General features: G+C 47.6%; 1 protein-coding gene across 1 annotated transcript in view; it reads left to right on the top strand.

Moving 5' to 3' along the window:
- The window catches only part of CSMD2 (CUB and Sushi multiple domains 2), a 536547-nt gene that overhangs the window by 465104 nt on the left and 49025 nt on the right, over window positions 1–22418 (top strand). Inside the window, exons 50-55 of the mRNA XM_074934462.1 lie at window positions 9636–9821; window positions 10714–10908; window positions 12534–12707; window positions 13166–13339; window positions 17429–17602; window positions 19097–19285. Of these exons, the coding sequence (XP_074790563.1) occupies window positions 9636–9821; window positions 10714–10908; window positions 12534–12707; window positions 13166–13339; window positions 17429–17602; window positions 19097–19285 (1092 nt within the window). The remainder of the gene's footprint in view (window positions 1–9635; window positions 9822–10713; window positions 10909–12533; window positions 12708–13165; window positions 13340–17428; window positions 17603–19096; window positions 19286–22418) is intronic.

A 22418-nucleotide genomic window follows, 5' to 3' on the forward strand; every position in this document is an offset into this window, starting at 1 on the left:
AAATGAATAATTTTATTAAGATGATGTTGAAGTAAAAAGAAAACGGTGCAGAGTTTTAAGCATAGAAGTTTCTGGTTACCAGGGAATAAGGTACAGATTATCAAGGGGTGCGAAATTCGGTTTAGGAATGGGTGGCGTAAGGAATACATAATCTGCAATCTCCCTGATTGGGGGTAAAAGTTTAACGGGTCAAAGTACAGACATTGAGATATGGGGGTGTGTTGTTCATATAATGGCTATGTTCAGGTGTGGAGTATAATGAGTGGATACGATGATGAGGATGGATTTACCCTCATTTGGTGGGTTTGTACTAAGGGGACACCCAATCCCCTGAGCTCTTCCTCAGTCTGAGCTCAGATGAAGCCCTGGCTTGCTTGGGGGCTTGGGCTGGGTAGAACTGCACTGCTGCGGCCCTTTTTCCCCTGCTCGCTGGGTGCCTCTGGCTGCAGGTAGGGGCAGTGGGGAATGTTCACTCAGTGCGAGCAAGGGGCCAGGAGGTGGGGTAGATGTTACGGCTTCGGCTGGAGCTTAGGCTCTGAAGCCTTAGCGAAGAGGGGGCAGGGTTCAAAGCCTGTGCCGCAATGTGTACCATTGTAGAGGAACTGGGTCATGGTACAGCCCAGCCTGGAGCGAGGGCTTTAGGGGTTGGGGCGGGGTTTTCAGAAGCACCTAAGGAGCATGGGTCTCCTTGACCTGCAATGGGATTGTGGCTTCAGTGGCAGGATTGTGCTTCCTAACTCCCTTAGGCACATCTGAAAATCCCAGCCTAGGCTAATTATTGTGTGCTAAGGGGGAGATTTCTCAAGGCACAAATGGCAGATAGGTGCCCAGCTCCAACTGGCTTTCAGTAGGAGCTGGGCACATAATGGTCCTTTGTGAATTTCTCTCTTATTGATCATGTGTCTCAAGCACACGGCGCTTTGCACATGCATCAGAGGGAAAAGCTCCCGCCGGAACATCACCGGCTGCATCACCATGTTCCATCCTTTTTTTTTAAGCCCAGCTCTCTCCTCCTTGCTCACTGCTTTTGGTATTTGTATCTGTTGTGACGGGGCAAGGCCAGATGGCTATGGAAAAGTAGTGGGAGATAGATATATTAGCTCCAGGCTAAACAAATCCCTGGTACCAGGTTAAGTGAAATGGAAGCTGCTCCAGGTCAATTAAGACACCTGGGGCCAATTAAGAACTTTCCAGAAGGCAGGGAGAAGGCTAGGTTGATTGGGACACCTGAAGCCAACTAGGGGCTGGCTGAAACTAGTTAAAAGCCTCCCAGTCAGTCAGGTGGGGGTGCATGTCAGGAGCTGTGGGAGGAAGTTGCGCTGTTGGAGAGGCTGAGTAGTACACACCATATCAGGCACAAGGAAGGAGGCCCTGAGGTGAGGGTGAAGTGGAGCTTGAGGAAGTGAGGGCTGCTGCAGGGGAAGTAGCCCAGGGAATTGTACATGTCATGTTTCTAAAAGGTCAGCTACCATAGCTGATACTATTAGGGTCCCTGGGCTGGAGCCCGGAGTAGAGGGTGGGCCCGTGCTCCACCCCCCCCCCACCTTTGCCCCCTGATTAATCACTGAGACTGGGAGCCAACAGAGACTGTGCAAGGAAGGATAACTTCTCCTCACCTCCCTTGCTGGCTTATGATGAAAATGGCTCAGTAGACCGTGACCCTTGTCTCTAGAAAAAGAAGGGTTACGTGGAGGGTCACAGTGAGCCTCTGAGGCTAGCGAAATCCACCAGGAAACGCGGGACCCACAGAGGCAAGGACAGAGCTTTGTCACACTGTTTTCAGTCCAACGATCATCCCTGCTTTTCTCTGTTGATAAAACACTCCTCTTTATCCTGACGGGGTTTTCCAATAGCTCCGAATGTTTCTTCCTGTAATGTTCCAAGAATCCAAGTGAATGTAATGCTGGGGAATCAACATTTTATTGATGGCTCAGGAAACTAGCCAGAGAACAGGTACCGTGTAGGCAAGGTTTTCTCATACTAGCGTTATCCCTCACCCCATGGAGTAGCAGGATAGTTCAGGGTGAGATTTTCAAGAGATGCTTAAGTGTTTTAGGAGAGTAAGGTACACTTGTGCTCCTAAATTACTTTGGGCCAGATTTTTAAAGGTATTTAGGTGACTAATGCCCATTAAAAACCTGGGTGTTAGGCTCTTTTGTAAATCCTGTCCATTCACACCTTAGCTTCTGTGAGGACTTGGAAAAAAACCCAGATGGCTATATCTTTCAAAATGCAAAACTCTGACGGAAACTGTTGCTGTGTGGGGAGGATAGAGGAAATTTTGCAACATTGTCTCTATTTTTTAACCATTTTTCAATAAATAGCATTTCGGGGTGATGTTGTTTGGTTGAAATTTCAACACAAAAAACTCGGGAGTAAAATTTGCAAAAATGTTGCTAACTTCTTCCTTTGTTTTTCAATCAACTGCAGAGGGCAGGAGGGGATACGGACACTCCAGACTGCTAGGAATTGCACTGGGACCCACACTCTCCAATTGCAAGGGCTGCTCTGTGTGTGATTGCCCTGAGTTCCTTTTTAGAGTTTGTACTAGCAGAAAGGCGAGTGGGGTACAGCAATCCAAGCCACGGAAAGCGGTGCTGTTGACAAGAGGCGGATAAGGGACGGGGCTGGGGCAAACAAGTGAATAACCCCAGTCTAAAATACCAACTGGGGTAAAAGCCGGTTCGTTGAATAGAGCAGCTGAATCCGAGCGTACGACAGTTATGTTAACAGCAGGCTGTCATAGCAACTATAGCTTATGAATCCCGATGGAATGAGACATTAAACCATGTGTGAAGAATTTCTGTCGGGTACCTGAGAAAGCAGGAATTACTTGTTGAAATCTTTCTAAACGAAAGCCCCACCATCCTTGTTGCTGCGTCAGAGGATGGTAACACTCCTGAGCGTTTACTAGATTGGCCACTTGAGATGCTACCTGCCCTAAAAGGCGATTTACGTTGGGGATCGCATTCCTATTAAACAAAACAAAACCACCCTCCAGCCTAGATCCTGAAAAGTATTTAGGAGCCTAACCCCCGTTGGTTTGAATGGGAGTTAGGTGCCTAAATACCTTTGAGGATCTACTCCTCCCTTCCTGCAAGACAGGGGGAATTTTAAAGCATCAGGGAGACTTTACTTATATAGAGAGAGTGTGTTGGTTCGTGGGTTGTGCTGGACATGTCCTGCAGCTGCACCGAGGTGGACATCAACAAGACAATAAAAGTGGGATGGGGGGCCCGAGTCCCATTCGGCCTCCCTCAGTGATTCCACTGAAGCTGACTCTGTGTTGTGTGGTCCATTAGTTACAGCTACAAGATCTGGAAGCCAGAAAGCCCCTGTGGTGTTATTGAGAGCTTGGCAGCTCAGATCCTGCATGAAGCCTGCTCCTTCCAGAGTCATTCCAGGCCTATGGCTGTTCCTAAAGCAGCGGGGGCCGCTCTGGAAAGTCAAATGCAGCCTGCGAGCAGAGTTTCGCTCGGGAGCTGCTTCACCAATAACAATTGCATGTGCCTGTGGATTGATTTACTGGGTGTGACTCGGCCATGCACCTTGCCCTGTAGCCACCTGGCATGTTCCAGTGAAACGCTCATGGTAAAGCAGCAGGAGTGTGCAGGGAGACCCAGCAATGATGGGGTGAACAATCTGGCCTTTATTTGGGTTACTTCTTTTATCAATGCACAGCAGGCCAAAGTCCTCCCTGGTGTGACTCTACCAACTCCGTAGAGTTACATCAGGAATGCGTATGGCCCGGTATCTTTACAAATATTAGATAGGTGAAGTTGGGGGAAAGCTCATCCTTTGGGACTAGTGGGTGAAGTACAGGCCTGGGAGTCAGGACTCCTGGATTCTCTCCTTGTCTCTCTGTATGGCAAGTCACTTCCCCGCTCTGTGCCGTAGTTTGTCCCCCATTTTTAAAATACAAATCATATTTCCCCACCATTATCAAAATCTTTGAGCTCTGTAGTACTGGATAAGTAACACTAGCTAAGTGCTACTTATCACTGTAATTCACAGTGGTAGCAGCTCCCCCATCTGGCCTTGATGAGATGAGATCAATTGCTGGCTTGTCTATGTCGCCCAGTACAACTACATAAACTCCAGCACGTATTTTTTGTTGCTCTCTTTCAGCCAACTGGCAACCTTTTGTTTTTGGCTGTCCTCAGCATCTCTCTTTTCCAGTAGCTAGCATCACACTGCAGGGATTTGGGAACTCGTCCCACAACATGGAATAAATTGCTCATACAATCAGCCGTGTCGGGAGGATGGGAACTGGGGTCCCCATAAGCACATGGTTTAGTTAACAATGACATTTCCCATAGCCCCCTTCTGCCAGCTCAGAATCCTCCATTCCTTTCCCCATCCTCTCCAAGTAATCTTCATTGGCTGTTCTGTCCTGGCTGACATTTATGGAACTAGTACAGAACATTCTGCGGGGAGCAATCCTGCACTGGCACAGAGGGGACAATACAAGATGATCTAATACATCATTTCTACCTCTGCTGTCTATTTTTAAGCTGCCTTCTTTTTGCAGTCACAGCTTCATGTTTGCCATCAGAGCCTGTGTCCTTCCCTAGCACACGTTTTCCTGTAAACACCGCTCTCATACCTTCCCGCTCCCTCCCCGGCAGCGCCTCCCTCCCCCCCCATCCTGAGAGCTAGGCTCTGAATGGGTCCCTCAAAGATAAATGTTGACTTTGCTTTCCCTGGGAAGAGTTCCAATATTTCGTCCTCTTCTCTGACTCCCCTGGTTTGCGGCGCTTGCGTTTCAACCTGGGTAATGCACTGCTGGAGCAGATGGCAAGTTTATTGCAATCCCAAAAACCAAGCCTCTCTGCTCCACGCCGGGCCTGTAAATAAAGACTAAATAATCCCACATTCTGTTCAAGGATACCAAATTTGCAAATAGGGACATCCTTCCACTGCAAAGCGCAGGGCGCCAGAGTCCATGGGGTGCAGCAAGCAGAATATCCGAAGGCCCAGCCAGCCGTCTGTGATGGACTGTTCACGTTTCAGCCTGGCCATCTGCAGGTGAAGAGGGTTTTGTGGGGAACGGAGGGGATTAGTAGCGTAATGAACTTTTTATTTAACTACATCTGGCCTGAATGGCCCGGATTATTGCTGACTACCCTCTGTGTCAACATAGGGTTTATGCAATGGCAGGTATCCAAACAAAATCAAACAGGCAGCTACAGAGACACAAGGAAACCAGCATAACAAGAAGAAATAACTGGCTGGAGTGCTAGAAGCCCATAAATAGCATGGGACTAATTCTTCTCTGGGTCACATGGTGTCACTGCAGTGGGGTTACCCCAGGGTAAAATTAGCATAACAGAGAGGCAAGTCTGGCCCCTTTGTTCTAGTGCTTCTTCTCTTGTCATTACTCCCTCCCCAATATTACGTCCGTGTGGCTAGTTGCTTTGGTGTCGCTTCTCCACTATTATTTATTGTGTGTATTACTGTAGCTCCTAGAGCCCCATTGCGCCAGGTGCTGTGCGCACACCCAGCAGGAGGTGGTGCTCACCCCCCAAGAGTAAGGGTGGGCAGAAAGAGGGATGCTTATCCCCGCTTTACAGATGGGGGAAGTGGGATACCCAGCTTAAGGTAGGTGGGATACCCAGCTTAAGGTTTTCACAGGAAATTTAGGGAATGATGTGTCCAAGTCTCTTGGAGTTTCAGTGGAAATTGGGCACCCAGTTCTCTTCAGCCCCTTTGAAAAGCCCCGCCTTAAGTGCTCAGTGCCTCAGTTTCCCCAAACGGGGATGATAATCCTTGTGTCATGCTGGGGGCTTGTGGCAGAAGTTGGTTCTGCTCAGTTCCAGTACCTTGCCTCAGCCACTAGGTTCTCTGGTTTGCAAATGGCTTTGGTGCTAAAGGATACCTGCACCAGCAGAAAGCATGGAGCAGTCTCCACTCTCTGGTTCCATACACACTAAAGCTCAGATCCAAATGCCAATGAAGTCAGTAGAAAGACTTTCAGGGGAGGTCTGCGTCGCAAAGAAACAAAACCCTGCAGCAGCTAAAAATAGCAGTAGCAGTGTTGGGGCTTGGGCAAGAGCCTGGGCCCTGAAACCCGGCCTGGGGATTTGGTCTTGGAGCCCAGGCTCAGCCCAAGTGGGAATATCTACACCCGAGTCAGTTGACCCAGGCTCTGAAACTCGCTGCCGTGGGGTTTGCTTTTTTTTTTTTTTTTTTACTGTGTAGACGTACCTGCACTGACTTTAATGGGCTTTGGATCGGTCCCTAAGTGTTTTCACTTCTGAGAGTTCTCTTTTTGGCGAAGTCCCTAAACACCACCATCTCCTTGTCTCCTCCCTCTCTTAGACTCTGAGAGGCAGACAGGGTGAGGTAGACACCAGAGGAAAAGCTATTGGCTTGGTGGTCACCTCTTGAGTTGCTTTGATCAGATATAATGTGTAGAAAAAAGTGATTACCAAATGATAGCTAACAGGCTAAGAATGATATGAATTTCCAACACCGTCGTCTTTCACCTCTGAATGAAATTGGTATTCAGCATGGCAACTTGTCTAGACACCCCGTCTCCTAGCCGGATTCATCAAGCTCCTTAGCTCGCTGAAGTGACATACGTGCGATTATCATTTCAACCGGGGATATGCCTGATCCCGCTAATACGTGTTTGCTGAATTACCCACGTGTATTAGCAAGACCAGCTTATGTTAGGTGCTGCTTAATTGCTTTCCAGACTGGAGCGTTGAGTGGCTCAGGCGCTGGGAATGAGATGAAAGGTGCTTTGCACCTGTAAGGGTGGAGAGCCATGTCACCAGTGGCAGGTCTGTGCAGAATGAAATGTGATGGGTCTGTCCATTCAACGCCCGATGGGGCCCGTATCACAAAAAGCCACTCTCCTGACTGGCTCTGAGTTTTGCAACCTTTCATGGCCTGTTGGGTGAATAAGAGGAAGGCTGGTTGTGTGGCTGAAGTGGTGGACTGCGACTTGCTCTTCCGGACTTCCTTGGGTGACACCTTGCACAAGCCACATCACCTCTCTGTGTTTTAGTTCCCCACCGGTAGGATGGGGATCAATACTCTCCCATTGCATGCCTTGTCTGCGTGGCTTTTAACCTCTTTAAGGCTGTCTCTCTCTGTGTTTATACAGCACCTAGCATAGCAGGGCCCTTATTACAGTCAAGGAGGAAGGAGGAGGACTGGACATTCCTCTCACCTCTAGAGGGGGGCCCATCCTGGTGAAGCTTGAATGTGGCAACTGTGATCTAGTGGCTAGAGCACTGCTGTGGCATTCAGGGAACTGGGGTTCTATTCCTGGCTCTGCCACTGGGTGACCTTGGGGAAGTCTTTGTGCCTCAGTTTCCCCATTTTACAAGCCCTCCTTTGCAAGGTGCATTGAGTCTGGCCACGCAGTGGCTGAGCAGAGGAAGCTCTTTCTCTAGGGATGGTCACTCGCGTAATACATTAACTTTAGACCCTTTTAAAAAGAGACACCCACATGTACCATTGTTTGGCGCAGGGGTCCACCCCAAAGCGGCAGTTCCTACAAGTCCTGTTATCTCCTTCCACCTCCCTAGCCTGTGGTGGCATTTTGCGGCGAGGCTCCGTTGGCTGCTTTCTCACGGCAGCGTAACATTGCACAAGCTCTCCATTCCCATTTGCTGTCCTACGCCAGTCCAGACGGGTGGGCTCTGAGTCATCAATCCAAATGGACCGGCTGCCGTCTTACCCCGGACTCGAGAGGAGTGGGGCGGGAACCCACTTGTTATATTTGGAGGCGAGCCCCAGACCACTTTTGCAGCCACAGTGAATGCTGATGAAGAAAAGGGGGTTGAGAGACAGCCTCTGCTTGCCCAATTTTCCAGCTCTGTGGGCACGGGAAGAGGTCAGCATGACGTGCAGTGTGTTGTACAAAGCTCGGCGCACGGACACACACCATTCCAGTCTGCCTTTTGCTTGGGTGACAAGCTTCTGCGTCCACTCCCCTCTGTCCCCTAGGATCAGCCCCCTTTCTAAACCCTCTAAACGCTCGCTCTCTCTCTCTCTCTGTCCCTGCTGCCCCATTAAGCCAGACACTTTCAGGGCCTTGAACTCCAGCCCACCACACTGCATAAGAACGGCCACACTGGGTCAGACCAATGGTCCATCCAGCCCCAGTATCCTGTCTTCCCACAGTGGCCGATGCCAGGTGCCCCAGAGGAATGAACAGAACAGGGAATCATCCAGTGATCCATCCCCTGTCGCCCATTCCCAGCTTCTGGCAAACAGAGGCTAGGGACACCATCTCTGCAGCCTCTCGCTTTACAGGGGGGAGTGCCCAGAAATCAGTTGGGATAGACTCATTCAGGAAGGGCTCTCAACACTGCGGCACCCAGTTGTCAAGGGCAGCCTCGCCTCTAACGATCTGTTATGCTTAGTGTAGTAAAGTGGTCATCACGAGGTTAACTGGGTTACCCGGAGTACCTGGGGATGGAGCCATGTTCTACCCATCCAGACTTCCTGGTTTTCAGTGGGAGCTTTCCCCCCACTCATTAGGTGTGGTGCAGTTGAATAGAGTAGCGAGTCCCCCATTCTGCAGTCCTGTATGTGTAAAATGTTATTTTTGTGGCACTGAGCAGGTCCCTTTACAAAACACAGCAATAGAGACAGAGGGTAGTCACAATGCATTTGTCTGTGGTGATCTATTCATCCCGGGAGCTGAGAGGTTCTGGAGCTACGTTTGGATTGGTTTCCTCTTCCTGATGTTTCAAGAACCTGACCCATAGGGAAGCAGGGCCCCATCAGGAAGAATTTGGATGGGTGCCCCTTTCTGCCTGGACTTGGACAGGTGAAATGAAGAGGAATCGGTGTGTCCCCTTCAAGCTAGGTATCTTGTCTTAACTCAGGGTGTGGAATCCTGCCCCACAAGTCCTTGAAGGGAAAGGGTTAATAGAATCTCTGTTTCTTGGACCCCGAGCTGACCACCAAACCATTCCCTCTGGCTACTACAGTGAGCTTCTTAGCAATAACAGTGCGAGAGCCTTCTCCTCTGCAGCTCCAGTCACCTTGCACAGCCTCCCTGCCTCACTCCACTTTGTTGGCTCCATCTAATTTCACCTGTCATCTGACCACCATTTTTTCCCTCTTGCCTGTAACTCTAAATTTAGTCCTGCCTCTGCCACAACTAAACTATACAATTCTCTGTATTATATAATCCTGGGGTGTCGTACAGGTTAATTAATTAATTCTAGGAATACGTTTTGAGGTCCGGGGTGCTATAGGATCTAAATACAAAGGTCATTTTCTTATTTAGTCTTGCAACTCTGTTGTCAAAATGGTGGATCACTTTGTGATCTATTTAGTATTACAGGCACTGTATAAAACATAGGTCGGGGTGTAACGCCATTGACTTTGAAAAATGGAGCAGCCCTGATTTACACCAGCTGATGATCTGGCCCTTTGTGTTTATTAGAGATGGGCCACAGCACTGAGTTTGAATCTGGATTCAGAAATCTCAAAATTAGGAGTGGTTTGGATCTGGGAGGTTAGCTCAGTCCATCACGGCCCAGCTATGAATCCTTGATCTGGCTTGAAATCCCCACCAGTGGGGGCACCTGGAGTGGGCCCAGTTCTATTAATTAACCATCTATCAACATTTCAGCTCAGAGGGCAATATTTTTCCCCCTCCCCAGCTATCTCCTGTGGAGTGCCCAGAGCCCCGAAGAACGGAATCGTCTTTGGCAAGGAGTACACAGTGGGTACCAAAGCTGTCTATCACTGCAATCAGGGATTCCACCTGCAGGCCGGAGAAGAGTCCACCACAGAGTGTCTGCAAACAGGGCAGTGGAGTAACAGCAACATCCCTCCGCAGTGCGTGGGTGAGTAGCCCCCAGCTGGGTCCGGTCACCTTATCCGCGAGGTGGTTTTAAAAGGCTCTCCAGCCAAGGGAACGTTACATTATGGCTTTGTTTCTGGTCTTCAAAAATATGCATCACTGCCCCCCTCTGCTGGATGGAACGTGTGTGTGAGAGCTACGACGTTGCCCTCGAGGGGCTGTTCGTGAATTCCACAGTACATTTTTGGGGTGATTTTTTCAAGACCCACCTGCCCCTTGTAACACTGTGTAACAGCAAAACAAACAAGAAAAATTAAGGACCCGCCCCAATGCCTTACGTAACTTATGGACAGCCCCTAAGTGGCAAAGCCCTAACACTGTCCCCCTGTGTTTCACAGGTTATCGCCGGCTGTTTTGTAATTAGCTCTGTTCAGAGGTAAAAATGAGATATTCAGGCAAAGGACAGAAGAAGCCCTGTAAAAAGAAGGTGTGGTGGCCCTTTAAGGGAGGCTGCAGGCCCAGCACAGTCTCTGTCCAGTTTCAGCCCAGGACAAGGCACTTCTAGGAGGAATAATGCCTGGGAGTTGTAGGCTTGGCAGCAATGCATGCTGGGAGTGGGGGACAGAGACGTGAAAGAGCTTCCTTTCCCCTGACCTCTCTCTCAGCAGGCATCCTCTCTCCCCTTCCCAGCATCCATTGCTGCCAAGCCACCAACTCCCATCAAACCTAGAAACTACGTCCCCCAGAATTTCCTGGCTCTGGGCTGTAAACGGCAATAGGCTGGGCTGGTGCTGAAGCCTTCCTTAAAGGACCAGCACACCCTGTTACAAGGCCTGAGGCAGAAGGAGCCCCAAAGCGAAATCCTGAATTCATTCCCGTGTTTCTGCTTTTTTCCCCCCTCACTTTGCTCCCCCACGGTTGTGGCGGCTGTTCAGCCGTCACCTGCCCCGATATCAACAGCATCATGGTGGAGCATGGCCGATGGAGGCTGACCTACGAGACCCAGTACCAGTACGACGCCCAGCTTATGCTGATCTGTGACCCTGGGTACTACTACACGGGCCAGCGGGTCATCAAGTGCCAGGCCAATGGGACGTGGAGCATAGGTGACCCTATGCCAACATGTAAAAGTAAGGATGGCAAATCTCAGTGGCCTATTCCTGGGCAGACTGCAGTGTTAAACATCTCACAGGGGAATCTGTTTTCCTCCCCACCAAGCCCACAAGCCCCCTCCCCTGCATGTACACACACACCAACCCCTACCCTTACCCCTGCCTTAGTTGCTGAGCTGCCAAATTCCTCAAGTAGAAGGAAGCTAGGAGCAAGGGATGGACCACATGTTGATCTGCTTCTTAATTGAATTAGAACAGCTCTACATGGACCCAAATGCAATTGTCCATCCTTTGCTGTCAGATCCCAGCCAGCCAGCTGTCACTAGCGCCATAGTGAACTTTGCATTTAAAACCAAAAAAACCCCCTACTTTAAAATCATACTTGAGCTTCCAATCTGACAAAAATGCCAAGTTTACAAGAGCAAACTGTGTAGATCTGTAAATCAAAATGCTCTTGGCAAATGAATTAAGTGACTCCTCCAGGCATCCTGTCTGTCCTGATGCAACTGCTGTGTTTTAGATCTTTCCTTTGTGAAAGGTCTTTTTCTCTCCTTAAGTGCAGATAGAGACAGAAAAATTAGACCTTCGAAATGGCACTTTTACTCAACCTTTGTGTCTGGAGATGCAGCTGCCGACTTCACTGTCAGACGCAAGATTTTGCTCTTGTTGGCATTTCAGGGCTCAACCTGTTCTGGGAGTGAGTGAGCTCCCATTCTGCCTCGTCGGGAGCACTGTCAGCTAAATTCCAATTGCAGAATCTTGGTGGCAAGAGAGGAGGCAGAAAGAACCCAGCTCAATCCTCAAATCTCATGTTGAGTTGGAAGCGTTAGGGAGTTTGAAAATATTAGAGACTGGCCAGACAGAAAGCTTGAAGAGGGTCAGATCTGAACTTTGTGGGCGGGACCTCAGTCTAAAGCTTGTGATAACTAAACTTTGGATCCACACATTCCCCCCAGTCACTGGGGAAGTTTGGCATGTCATCCAAACTTTGGGCACCTTCCCTGGAATATATCTTTTGACTTTTAAGCTGATCTGGCAGTCACTGGAAGGGAATAAATACGGATGTCTCTGGGGTCACACTTCTGATGTTAACTTCATAGTTTCTTTAGAACTCTGGTTGCCCGAACGTTCGTAGATTCATAGAGTTTAAGCCCAAAAGGGAACATTAGATCATCTAGCCTGACCTCCTTTATATGTCAGGCCATTAAATGTCACCCAGCTACCTCTGTATATCTACCCAAAAGGCATCTGAAATACAAAATATGGAGATTGCCAACCTGCATCAGACTGTCTAGTCCAGTATGCTGTCTCTGATTTTGACCATTGCCAGATGCTGTAGAAATCCCATACTGAACAATTATGGAAATACCAGTCCATAGGGGATGTTTCTTCCTGATCCCCATCAGTTAGAGTTTGGCTTATGTCCTGAAGCATGAGGGTTTATACCCCATATGTTTTCATCTTGTGTCATGCAACTGTGGATGTTCTCATTAGCCATGTAAACGTCTAATCCTCTTTTTCTAATCCTGATAAATTCTTGGCCATAGTAATAATTTGTGACAATTAGTTCCACAGACTACATTGCATTCTAAAGCATTCCCCCAGCTGCTCTTCCTTACTGCATACTTTGGGATCTCTTTCAGTTATCTCCTGTGGAGACCTGCCAACGCCTCCCAGTGGGAACAGGATTGGGACTTTAACCATCTACGGCGCGACGGCCATCTTCTCCTGCAATACCGGCTATACCCTGGTGGGGTCACGTGTGCGGGAATGCATGGCTAATGGGCTTTGGAGTGGAACTGAAGTGAAATGTTTGGGTAGGTGCTGGAGTGATATCTGTGTAAAGTGATGAATTATGTTTCACAAAGGAATGAGAGACCAGAACCCCATTCAAGAATTTATGCATGTGCTTAAGTCTCACTCCCACTGAATTCAGAGGGGTTTAAGCACATGTTTAAATGGGATTTGAGGCTCAGCTGATTGATGAGTGTAACACACTTTGGATTGTGAAGATGAAAGAGGTTTATAAAAGTGATACATTATTTTTATTTGTTGCTATTTTATTTACTACTGTGGGGACTAGGCCCCTTCACCCTCTTAGGAAATGCCCCCGGGCCTGACCCCAAAGCACATTCCAGTCAGTGGAAAGACACCCATTGGCCCCACAGGCCTTGGGTCAGGCCCCATATCCCGAAATGGCAAGTCCTTTGCTTTGTTGCCACCGGCCCCTGCGTGCTCACAGTTCTGAAAGGATTCCCTTGTGTGCCCCATCCAGCCGGGCACTGCGGCATACCCAACCCCATCGTCAACGGGCAGATCAGCGGAGAGAACTATAACTACCGAGGCAGCGTGGTGTACCAGTGCAACCCTGGCTTTCGCCTCATTGGGATGTCAGTGAGGATCTGCCAGCAGGACCACCACTGGTCTGGAAAAACTCCTGTCTGTGTGCGTAAGTATGTTGTCAGGTTGATTTAGCCCTGCCATTGAAGGGACAGAGGCGGAAGTGTCCGACCATTGTTCATCTAGGAGTTCAGAGACTGAGAGAGCAACTGGGGGAAAAGTCACTTGAACAAGCAAGGAAGGACTGGTTGGAGCTGGTTGGGGAGGGAGCATTTTGCATCTAGGTGATCAGTCGAGGTTTCAGCCCTAGTGAGAAATGATTGCCAGCTAGGCTTGTATTAATGATTGGAGGTTGGGAAGATGGGAACAAGACTGAGACTATCTCCTACAATAAAAAAATCCCCCGTGCCCCTCTGAACAGATACTGGCGTGTTGCATTGCCGTGGAGTTGAGTCAGCATGGAGGCTACTTGCCATCTCATGCCTGCAGCTGGTCCTTCCGGCTCAAAGTTGAAACACATGGATGAGAAACGTTGGCTGCAGCCCGTTCTGAACTGCTTGTCCTCTCCTTAGCCAAGCACCAGCCTCAAGGGCTGTGAATCTGGCACCTTTCACAAGCATTAAAACTCATTTCAAAAAGGGAGAGAATAAAATGTAATCAGGTTTCCAAAAGATACCCTGAATTGGAAGCAAACAAATTAATTCTCAGGGCGTTCCAAAGAGCGAGGGTGATTTCAGCCACCATGCTGGGAACAAAATCAGACTGGCAAACTGTGTAAGCGAGCATCCTCATTTTGCTAACTTGTGATTTATGGGCTTTCTTATGAGCTGTCCCCCTGCTGATTTTGTGCCTCTAATCTACCATCTGTTCAAGAGATCCCTACTGCACAAAGAATTTCCCGTTGCTAAAATACCTGTGGCCAGATTTTCACAAATTGCCTCCCTCAGGAGCACACAACTATTGTGAATGCAAAATGTGTGTTTGTGTGCACAAATATCTCACCTGCATGCGCAAAAAAATACTTTGTATGTGTCGTGTGAGTGGCAAGATTTGAAATATTGGCCACTGATTTTCTGTGCACATTTCAGTGTCAGATCCACAAACTCTCTCACCTTTTTCTTAGGTTTATTTTATTTTTCTTCATATATTTTTAACTGATGAGGGCTTTTGAAGTTGCTGCACTTGTGTCTGTGCCAGAGGACCATGTCCTGGGCGGTACATTGGAATGGAATAATATCATTCTATATTTTGATCTCAGTTCCACTGGTATCAAACTGGAGAAACTCTATTGAAGTCATATAGAAAAACCTCCATGGCAAGGGTGGATCTCTGCCTAAAAGATAACTTGTGGTTGAAGTAGAGGGTATCGGTCTGGATGTGGGGGTGACCAGGTGACATTCTCTGGACCTGTGTGTTGCAGGAGACAAAATCATAATGGCCCATTCTGGCTTTCAAATGTGTGATGCTAGTCTGGATTTAGACCTGAGGCCAGAATCTGGCTCAAAATACTGATTCTCACCTCATTTACACCTGGGCAACTTTATAGACATCAGTGGGGTTGCTCCTGATTTACACAGGTGTTAGTGAGAGGAGAATTAGTCCCTATCCTATGACACATTCTTAGGAGTCACCTTGCCCAGAATCTTAATTTTTCTTTTCAGTAAATAAGCTAATGAAATAATTCACTGGATTTCTGACTATGATGTTAATATCTTCCTATCAACAGATGACGCAGTCCATATATTTCATATCCTGGTTTGCCAGTTGTTTGCTTCCAACCTCCTCTATCTCTGCTATAACTTTATGTGCTCAGATATGATAGCAACATCTATTTCAAAGCAAGATACAGAGCAGCCAGTAGCTGCCCTGCAAAACAATAAATAACACCGACACAAGTCTAATGTTAGAAATGGGCTCAAACTGCAAAACTTTATGGGTGCTCCAAAATTCAGAGCCGTTTGCACCCATTTTTCCCTTCATTCTGTTATGAGGATAACGGTCATATGAAAATTGCGCTCAGGGTCTGATACCAGATTTCGAATACACCCAAAGTGTGCGAGTGTTTAGCTGCAACATTTTGGTTCATCGTTACTAGCCATCTGTGAACCACAATGAGAAGCAGAAAACACGTTTAGCCCGCGAGGTGAGTAATGAGCCCAGGCCAGTAAGTCAGATTGCTGGGTAGCCAACTGTTATTGACTGGCGGGAATTTTCAAACCACACCTTCAGCCAGTTAGATTAATTAAACCACAGCATTTGTAAAGCACATGCCTTTTCATGAATCGGTTGGTTTCTCATGGAACCAATCCAACAGAAGGTCTGTACGCCCAGCCCATTAGAATGAAGCGGGTCCCATGGCCTGACTGCATCAATTCACTTTGCACTGGTGACCTACCTTTCAAACACAGGGGCCTTAATGGGACTTTCAGTTGCTTAGCTTAGCTTCATTTCCTTTTTTGGCAATTAAAAGCTGATTTGGCTGCTCGTGGATTCGGAGCATCCTGTGCAGGGGCCTGATATTCAAAAGATGGCCTCAAAGTAATTAAAACTACAGCAGCCCTTTGGGGTAACATGCATTTAAAGTAATTAAAATGGAGCAATGTTGGGTTTTGAAAATAGATGCCTTGAGGCTGTGTCATTATTTATATAGAAGTGGGGCATTGTGTTATCCCATCATAATTCCCTGTCTTGTTAATGTTTCTTTTCTTAAACCTGCTCCACAAGAGTTGCTATGCTATGTACGAACTGGAATTTGAGATAGGTGCAGTCTAGAGAGACTCTCCTTTTTATGTTGACAAAGAATCCACCACCTAGTTCACAACTGCTATAATAGGACCCTAATGGTGACTCATGGATACCTCAGAGAGAGCATGACGTCTGCTTTGAGTAGCACCAAAAGGCTGTCAATCTTCATGCTTCAAGGCCTAAACTAGTCACCAGCTAGGGTCCAGAAGAAATTTCTCTCCCCGTGGTATAGTCTTGCCCAATTGACTAGGTATATTATTTGTTCTCACCTTCCTCTGTAGCATTTGGCACAGCTGCTGTCGGAGACAAAACACTGGACTTCTGGTAATGGATTATCAGTCTGTTCCACCATGGCAATTCCTATGTCTTCCAGTCAATGTTGCTTTCTTATTGACTATCAAAGGATGCCATGTTCTTAACGTGGCCAGAAGGCTCTTAGCTGAAAATCCTCAAGCTTCCTTTGCAAACCGAAAATACTGCTGTACTCTGGAGTAAAGGTCCCCAACTTTACTCCTTCCAGTACGGTTGCTATGGCTTTAAATCCTTCTTTAAGGCTTGTTTCTGTAGGGGTGTGCAAGCAGCTGTGAGCCAACCATGCTTCTCTCAGGGGGGTAGGAGGCCAACCAGCCATGAGCCAACCAAGCCTGTATTAAATCCAACACTGTCTCTACTGGTTGTCCACATAATCCTATTGTTGTGTCCGTTGTCTCTCTGTCCCCACCCTGCCCCTTGCATTGTCTTCAGAACATAAGCATCCCACAGTGGGTCAGAGCCCTGGTCCATTTAGCCCAGCACCCTGTCTCTGACAGGGGCCTATCTGCGCCAGAGGAAGGTATGAGAAAATCCCGCAGTAGACACTCTGGGTTTCCTCCTAACCCCCATCAGTTAAAAGCTGATTTACGCCCTGGAGCCGGAGGGTTTATGTTCCTTTCTCTCATCTCAGGCCATTTGGATTGTAAGCTCTTTGAGCTAGGTACCTGACTTTCTTCTTCCGGTTAAATCTATTTCCTCTCCCCTTCCTCCCCCCCCCCGCCCTGCCCAGTGTGACTCTGTGGACTTCAGTGGGGTTGCTCCTGATTTACACCGGGGGAGCGAGAGAAGAATCAGGCCTCATGGCTTTGAATGTCTGGGTGGTGCCTAGCACCTCTGTGGGTGCTCCGCGAATGAATTAATAATAATGGCTGGGATTTTCAGAGAAGCCTAGGGGTGTTAGGTGCCCAAATCACAGTGAAATGTAGTGGGAATTGGGTGCTGAACTCCCTTAGGAAATGCCCCCAGCAGTAACAACACAGCAGGTGTAAATAAGTGTCATTCCAAAGACATGGACCTCGATGCTGTTGTGGAATATGGTGGTATTTTCTTGGTGACCTTATTCCTTGAGAACTGTCCTTCCAGGCTCACTTTCTGCAACCACGGGGGCCACAGAGGTAATGTCTCCACTTTCTGATTGTAGCCATCACTTGCGGTCACCCAGGCAACCCAGCCAACGGCCTGACGCAGGGGAACCAGTTCAACCTGAACGACGTGGCCAAGTTTGTCTGCAACATCGGGTACCACTTGGAAGGGGCATCCCAGTCACAGTGCCTGGCGAATGGCCAGTGGAGCAACTCCCTGCCCACCTGCCGCAGTAAGTCATCTTCCCTCTGGTCCTCATTTGTGGTTGAGGCCTGGAGCGTATGAATGCCTCAGGCCCTTCAAAGGAAGCTGCTGCTGGAAGGGGTAGAGGGTGGCTAGAGCTATAGTCCAAGGATCAGAAATGGCTTCAGGCGTAACTGGGTTGTGACAAGGGAATAGCAGCAGCTTGTCTTCCCCCTCCTCACGCACTTGGGTGCATCAGAGGGGCTGCGTGGGAAATGGAGGTAGAGGAAGGGTTTGTTCCACGCACGGAGCAGAGCCCCTGGGCTAAGCCCCAACAGGGGACTCCTCTTCTATTTTCATCGTGAACTTTTTGATTTCTAGTTACCAACCCTGGGCCAGATCTTCCACTGGTGTAAATCGGTGCAGTGCCGTCACCTTCAGTGTCACGTCAGTCTGTTGATGTGGGTGGAACTCCACAAGTTTTCACCAGCTGCGACTCTGGCCCAGGGAAAAACCCTTGCAGACTGGGGCTGTGTTTTGTTTTTCCTGCTTAGTCATTCCTTCAGCTGACATGGTGCGATGAAGGCAGCAGGGGGAGTGTAAGTGGGAAGCACAGAGAGGATGTGATGGGGGTTTTGCTGATGAAGGAATGGTGCAAATGCCACCCCCTGTGATCAAGATGAGTTGGACTTTGTTTCTCTCTGTGCCACATCCTTGGTTACTCCTGGTTCCTGAAATCCAGTTAGATGCCAACATGAGTCAATGTAAAGCAGAGTTTGCAGCTCAGTAGGGAACATAAGAGTGATGTTTGAAGGCCAAACATTCCTATGTGGCATAAGCAGATACAACCCCTCCCCCCCGAGTTCAGGGGCGCTGCACCTATTCACCCCAGAGCTGATCCCGATCCTGAGGCTTCACCCCCTTCCCTACCACCCTATCGAAGTGTGAATTGCTAATAAGAAAAAAAATCACTGGGCCAGATCTGCAGCTGGTCTCAATCAGGATAGGCCCCACTGAAGTCAGTGGGGATACACCAATCCATACCAACCAAGGATCTGACCCAGAAACACTCAGTCATGTTCCCATATGCTAACCTCTCTTCCCTCTCATTTCCAGGGCTTCCTGCCTCCTTCAGTATTAGCATTAAAGTTCACTTACCAAATTCCCTCCTTCCCTCCCCTCCCCATCCCTGCACTCCATTCCTCTACACTCTGTCAAGCCACTTATCTCTGTCCCTACTGCTGCCTGGTCAATGGCAAAGTCAGCCTTTCTCACCTGCTCGCTAACTGCCTGATCCTGCAGTGAGCCAATCAGCGAGGCTCTGTCTCTGCACATCACATGGCAGGATCAGGCCCAGAAGATCTCTTCTTTTAAATCCAATGATTTTGTTTGATTTTTTTTAAAAGACAGAAAAAAGAAAGAACCCAAACTGCAGAATGTGTGACTTGAGATTTCTTCCCCTTTTTCTCCTTGTTTGAGAGAGTCCTTTGTTCTTTGTTACACCCTTTGTTTTGTATTTTTGTTTTCTGTTATTTGTTTGCAGTTGTAAACTGTACTGACCCCGGGCACCTGGAAAACAGCATCCGTCAAGTGCAGCCAAGTGGTCCTCACAGATTCAGCTTTGGAACAACTGTCTCATATCAATGCAGCCATGGATATTACTTATTGGGCACACATGTACTTTCCTGTCAGGGGGATGGCACTTGGGACCGGTCCCTCCCACAGTGTCTTTGTAAGTTGTTCAGAGCATAACCCTTTTGTTTAGGGCATTGCTAAAGAAGTCACACTCAAATGATCCATTGCAGCCTTTCATCTCAAAGGGTTTCCATCACTCTTTAGCTGAATGATGCCTACAAGGTTTGATCCAAAGCCCATTGGAGTCAGTGTTCATCTTCCTATCCACTTCACCAGGCTTTGGATGGTGCCCCTAGAAGGGAAAAAATATGGTCTAGAGAGAGATTAGATTAGGTGGGGATCCTTTCACCCACCAATGAAATGCAGACGCCTTTGAGTTTGGATTCCTGACCCCATTCCGCTCCAGCGACAATATTGTAGGTGGCGAAGAGAAGCGTCAGTTCTCCAGTAGATACCACACGGGGAATTTATAGCAAGGCAGCATGTAATTAGCCACAGCAGATTTAGCACAGCTCATACACATCCGAACTTCCACACACCCACTCGCTCACATGTCTTTGGAGAAAGGCAATGTCAGCTCAGTATCAAAATAAACACCTTCATTGCTGTTACTCTTTTGCAAAATGCAGGCTCCAGAGGACTCGCTTCTTGAGTCATGCTGTAGATTTTTTTTCCCCTTAAAGTAGCGTTAATGCTTGCTGCCTTTAAGTTAGTTACAGATATTTATAAGTAAAGGCACAGTGAAGAAAGATATGGGATTCTGTGCCAAGGATTGGGTTAAGGGAGCAGTCTGATTTGGGAGATGGGAACTCTGAGCTGTGTGGTTTTGAGCCAGTAGCCGCACCGCTCAGAACTGATCAGAACAACCATCTTAATACACTCCAGGATGTGCAGTTTGGGTTCGAGGTACGCTGCTGAGGTGTTGGAGAACTCTTTCTGTCTCGTGAGACATGCCTTTAGTGCACCCTAGGTGATGCACCCTGTGGTGTATTATTGCTTATGAGTGCTTTATAGCTCACGTGTGTGCGTGTACACACACGCTGCTGTCACCTTAAAAGCATATTAGACCCAAGAACTTTGAGCCCAAACCAAGTCTGGACCCATATAACCCCAAAAATTGGTGTTTGGAACCAGGCAGGATGAGACACTGTGTAAGAAAAACATTTTATAACAATAATGACAAATTTCAAGTAGTACAGCATCATCCAATCCTATGGTGCTTAGGTACAATGGGGGAGAGGCAGTGTACAAAACCCATAGATACAAGATCTGTAATACAGTACGGGAGGTTCATTCGAGTCAGGCAGCTGGGGACGCTGGACTAACAATGATAGTAATACCTAGCTCTTCATCACTAGATCTCATCACTTCACAGGAGGTCAGTATCACTCTCCCCTTTTTACAGATGGGGAAACTGAGGCACAGAAAGGCAAAGTGACTTGCCTGAGGTCACCCAGCAGCAGAACCAGGAATAGAACCCATGTCTTCTGAGTCCCAGTCCAGTGCACTAGCAACTAATTCACACTGCACTTGGGGCCTGGCTGCAGAGTCTTTCCGCTGATTGCAATGGGCACTGGATTAGGCCCTGAGAAAATGGCATAATTCACCATGCACCTAATGGTCCCCAACAGAAAATCCAAAGCAGCCAGATGGGTCATTGTAACCCGGTAAAGGTGATTGCAAATTATATAGCCGCTCAGGCAGATAGAGAAAGCAGAACCTCTCGATGGATGTGCTCAGTTCCTGCACAGCTAGACATAACCTTTCAGTTAAAGTCTCCTCAGTGGATCCAGTCAATTTTCCATGAAACCCACAAAGCACTTAACAAGGAAGAAAGGCTATGTGGTAGGGACAGGGGGCAAGTGAGGCGAAAGGGAAACACACCAGCTCCAGATGAGCGATGGTTATTGATTTTCGTGTTTACATTCCTTCTTCAAGAGTAAAATCGTTAGGATTTCTTTTACTTGCTGTTGATGCATCTGCTGTTCAGGAGTTGTACCTTGCAGGACAAATAGATCAAACAGTCAGAAATGGAGGGAGACAATCAATTCTCCTACCTAGCCCCTTAAGTTTCATTCAGCTGAGCTGTTCCAAAGCCTCAATCTTTTTAAATTCCTTTATTTATCCTTTTCCCACCAAATCATAAAAACTAGTTTTTTGGCACATTTTCTTTTCCTTTGTTACCAGCATGTCACCATCTTACATTTATAAGCATGCTGCACAAGCCATGGGAAATTGACAAGTGATAACCATGTACCTTAGAATCTACAGGCACTCAAATCAAATAGCCAACCTTCTCATAGCTGGATGCCTCAAGCCGGGCTCTTGACATCCATAGCCAAGGAGCTAAAGAAACGTGGTCCAGTGGTTTAAAAACATTGAGCACCTACAGCTTCCATTGACTTCAGAGGATTTTATGGGTGTTTTCACCACCTTTGAAAATCAGGCTAATTTTATTTAGCGCCTGTAATCACTACTCACTTTTTAAAATGTAGACCCAGGAATCTTACCTTCAGGTAACCCAGGTTTGAACATTTTGGCTAGTGAGTATTTTAGAGAAGGAAAAAAAACTGTTCTTTAAGGGGTGGAAGAGGGACTCTGATACAGTAAGTGAGATCTACCACAGCAAAATCTAACACAACAGAAGAAATTTGTTCCAACCGTCTGCACAAATGCTTTACAACCCCCAGTACGGTCACAGATTTTTAGCTTAGATGTGTCTGCTGGAGTATCCGTTATTGAATTGTTAGTTTCAGTATGAGTTTATTAGCTATCAAACTCATTTCTTTTGCAAAAGGCATTGGTTTTAGTCACAGCTCTGTGTCAGTATCTTTCAGTGCCCACGTACTCTATATAAACATCCACACCCTTTTCTTTTTCTTGAAGAATACATCATGCATTCCACCTACGTAGAAGGGGGAAATGCATCCATTGCTGATATTTCCCTTCAGAAATTCTAATGGTCCTCACATAAAGACTCTTTTAGATCAGATCATATTTAATCGCCTTTAGACTTGTCAGCTTGTTTGTGAATAGCCAAGCTTCATCTACCCTAATAGCTAAGCTAAATAAACCAATTGATTATTGTTAACAGTGTTTTTAGTAGCAATCATAGGGTGAGCGGTTCTTACAAGCTGCCAGAGTAATTTCATCAGGTGTGACATTGCATCTAATACGGCTGTGTGTTGACAGAATCCCATACTGCCAAGGAATATGTGCATGCGTATGTG

This window comes from Natator depressus, chromosome 19 (assembly GCF_965152275.1).
Source record: "Natator depressus isolate rNatDep1 chromosome 19, rNatDep2.hap1, whole genome shotgun sequence".
NCBI classification, from domain to species: Eukaryota; Metazoa; Chordata; order Testudines; family Cheloniidae; genus Natator; species Natator depressus.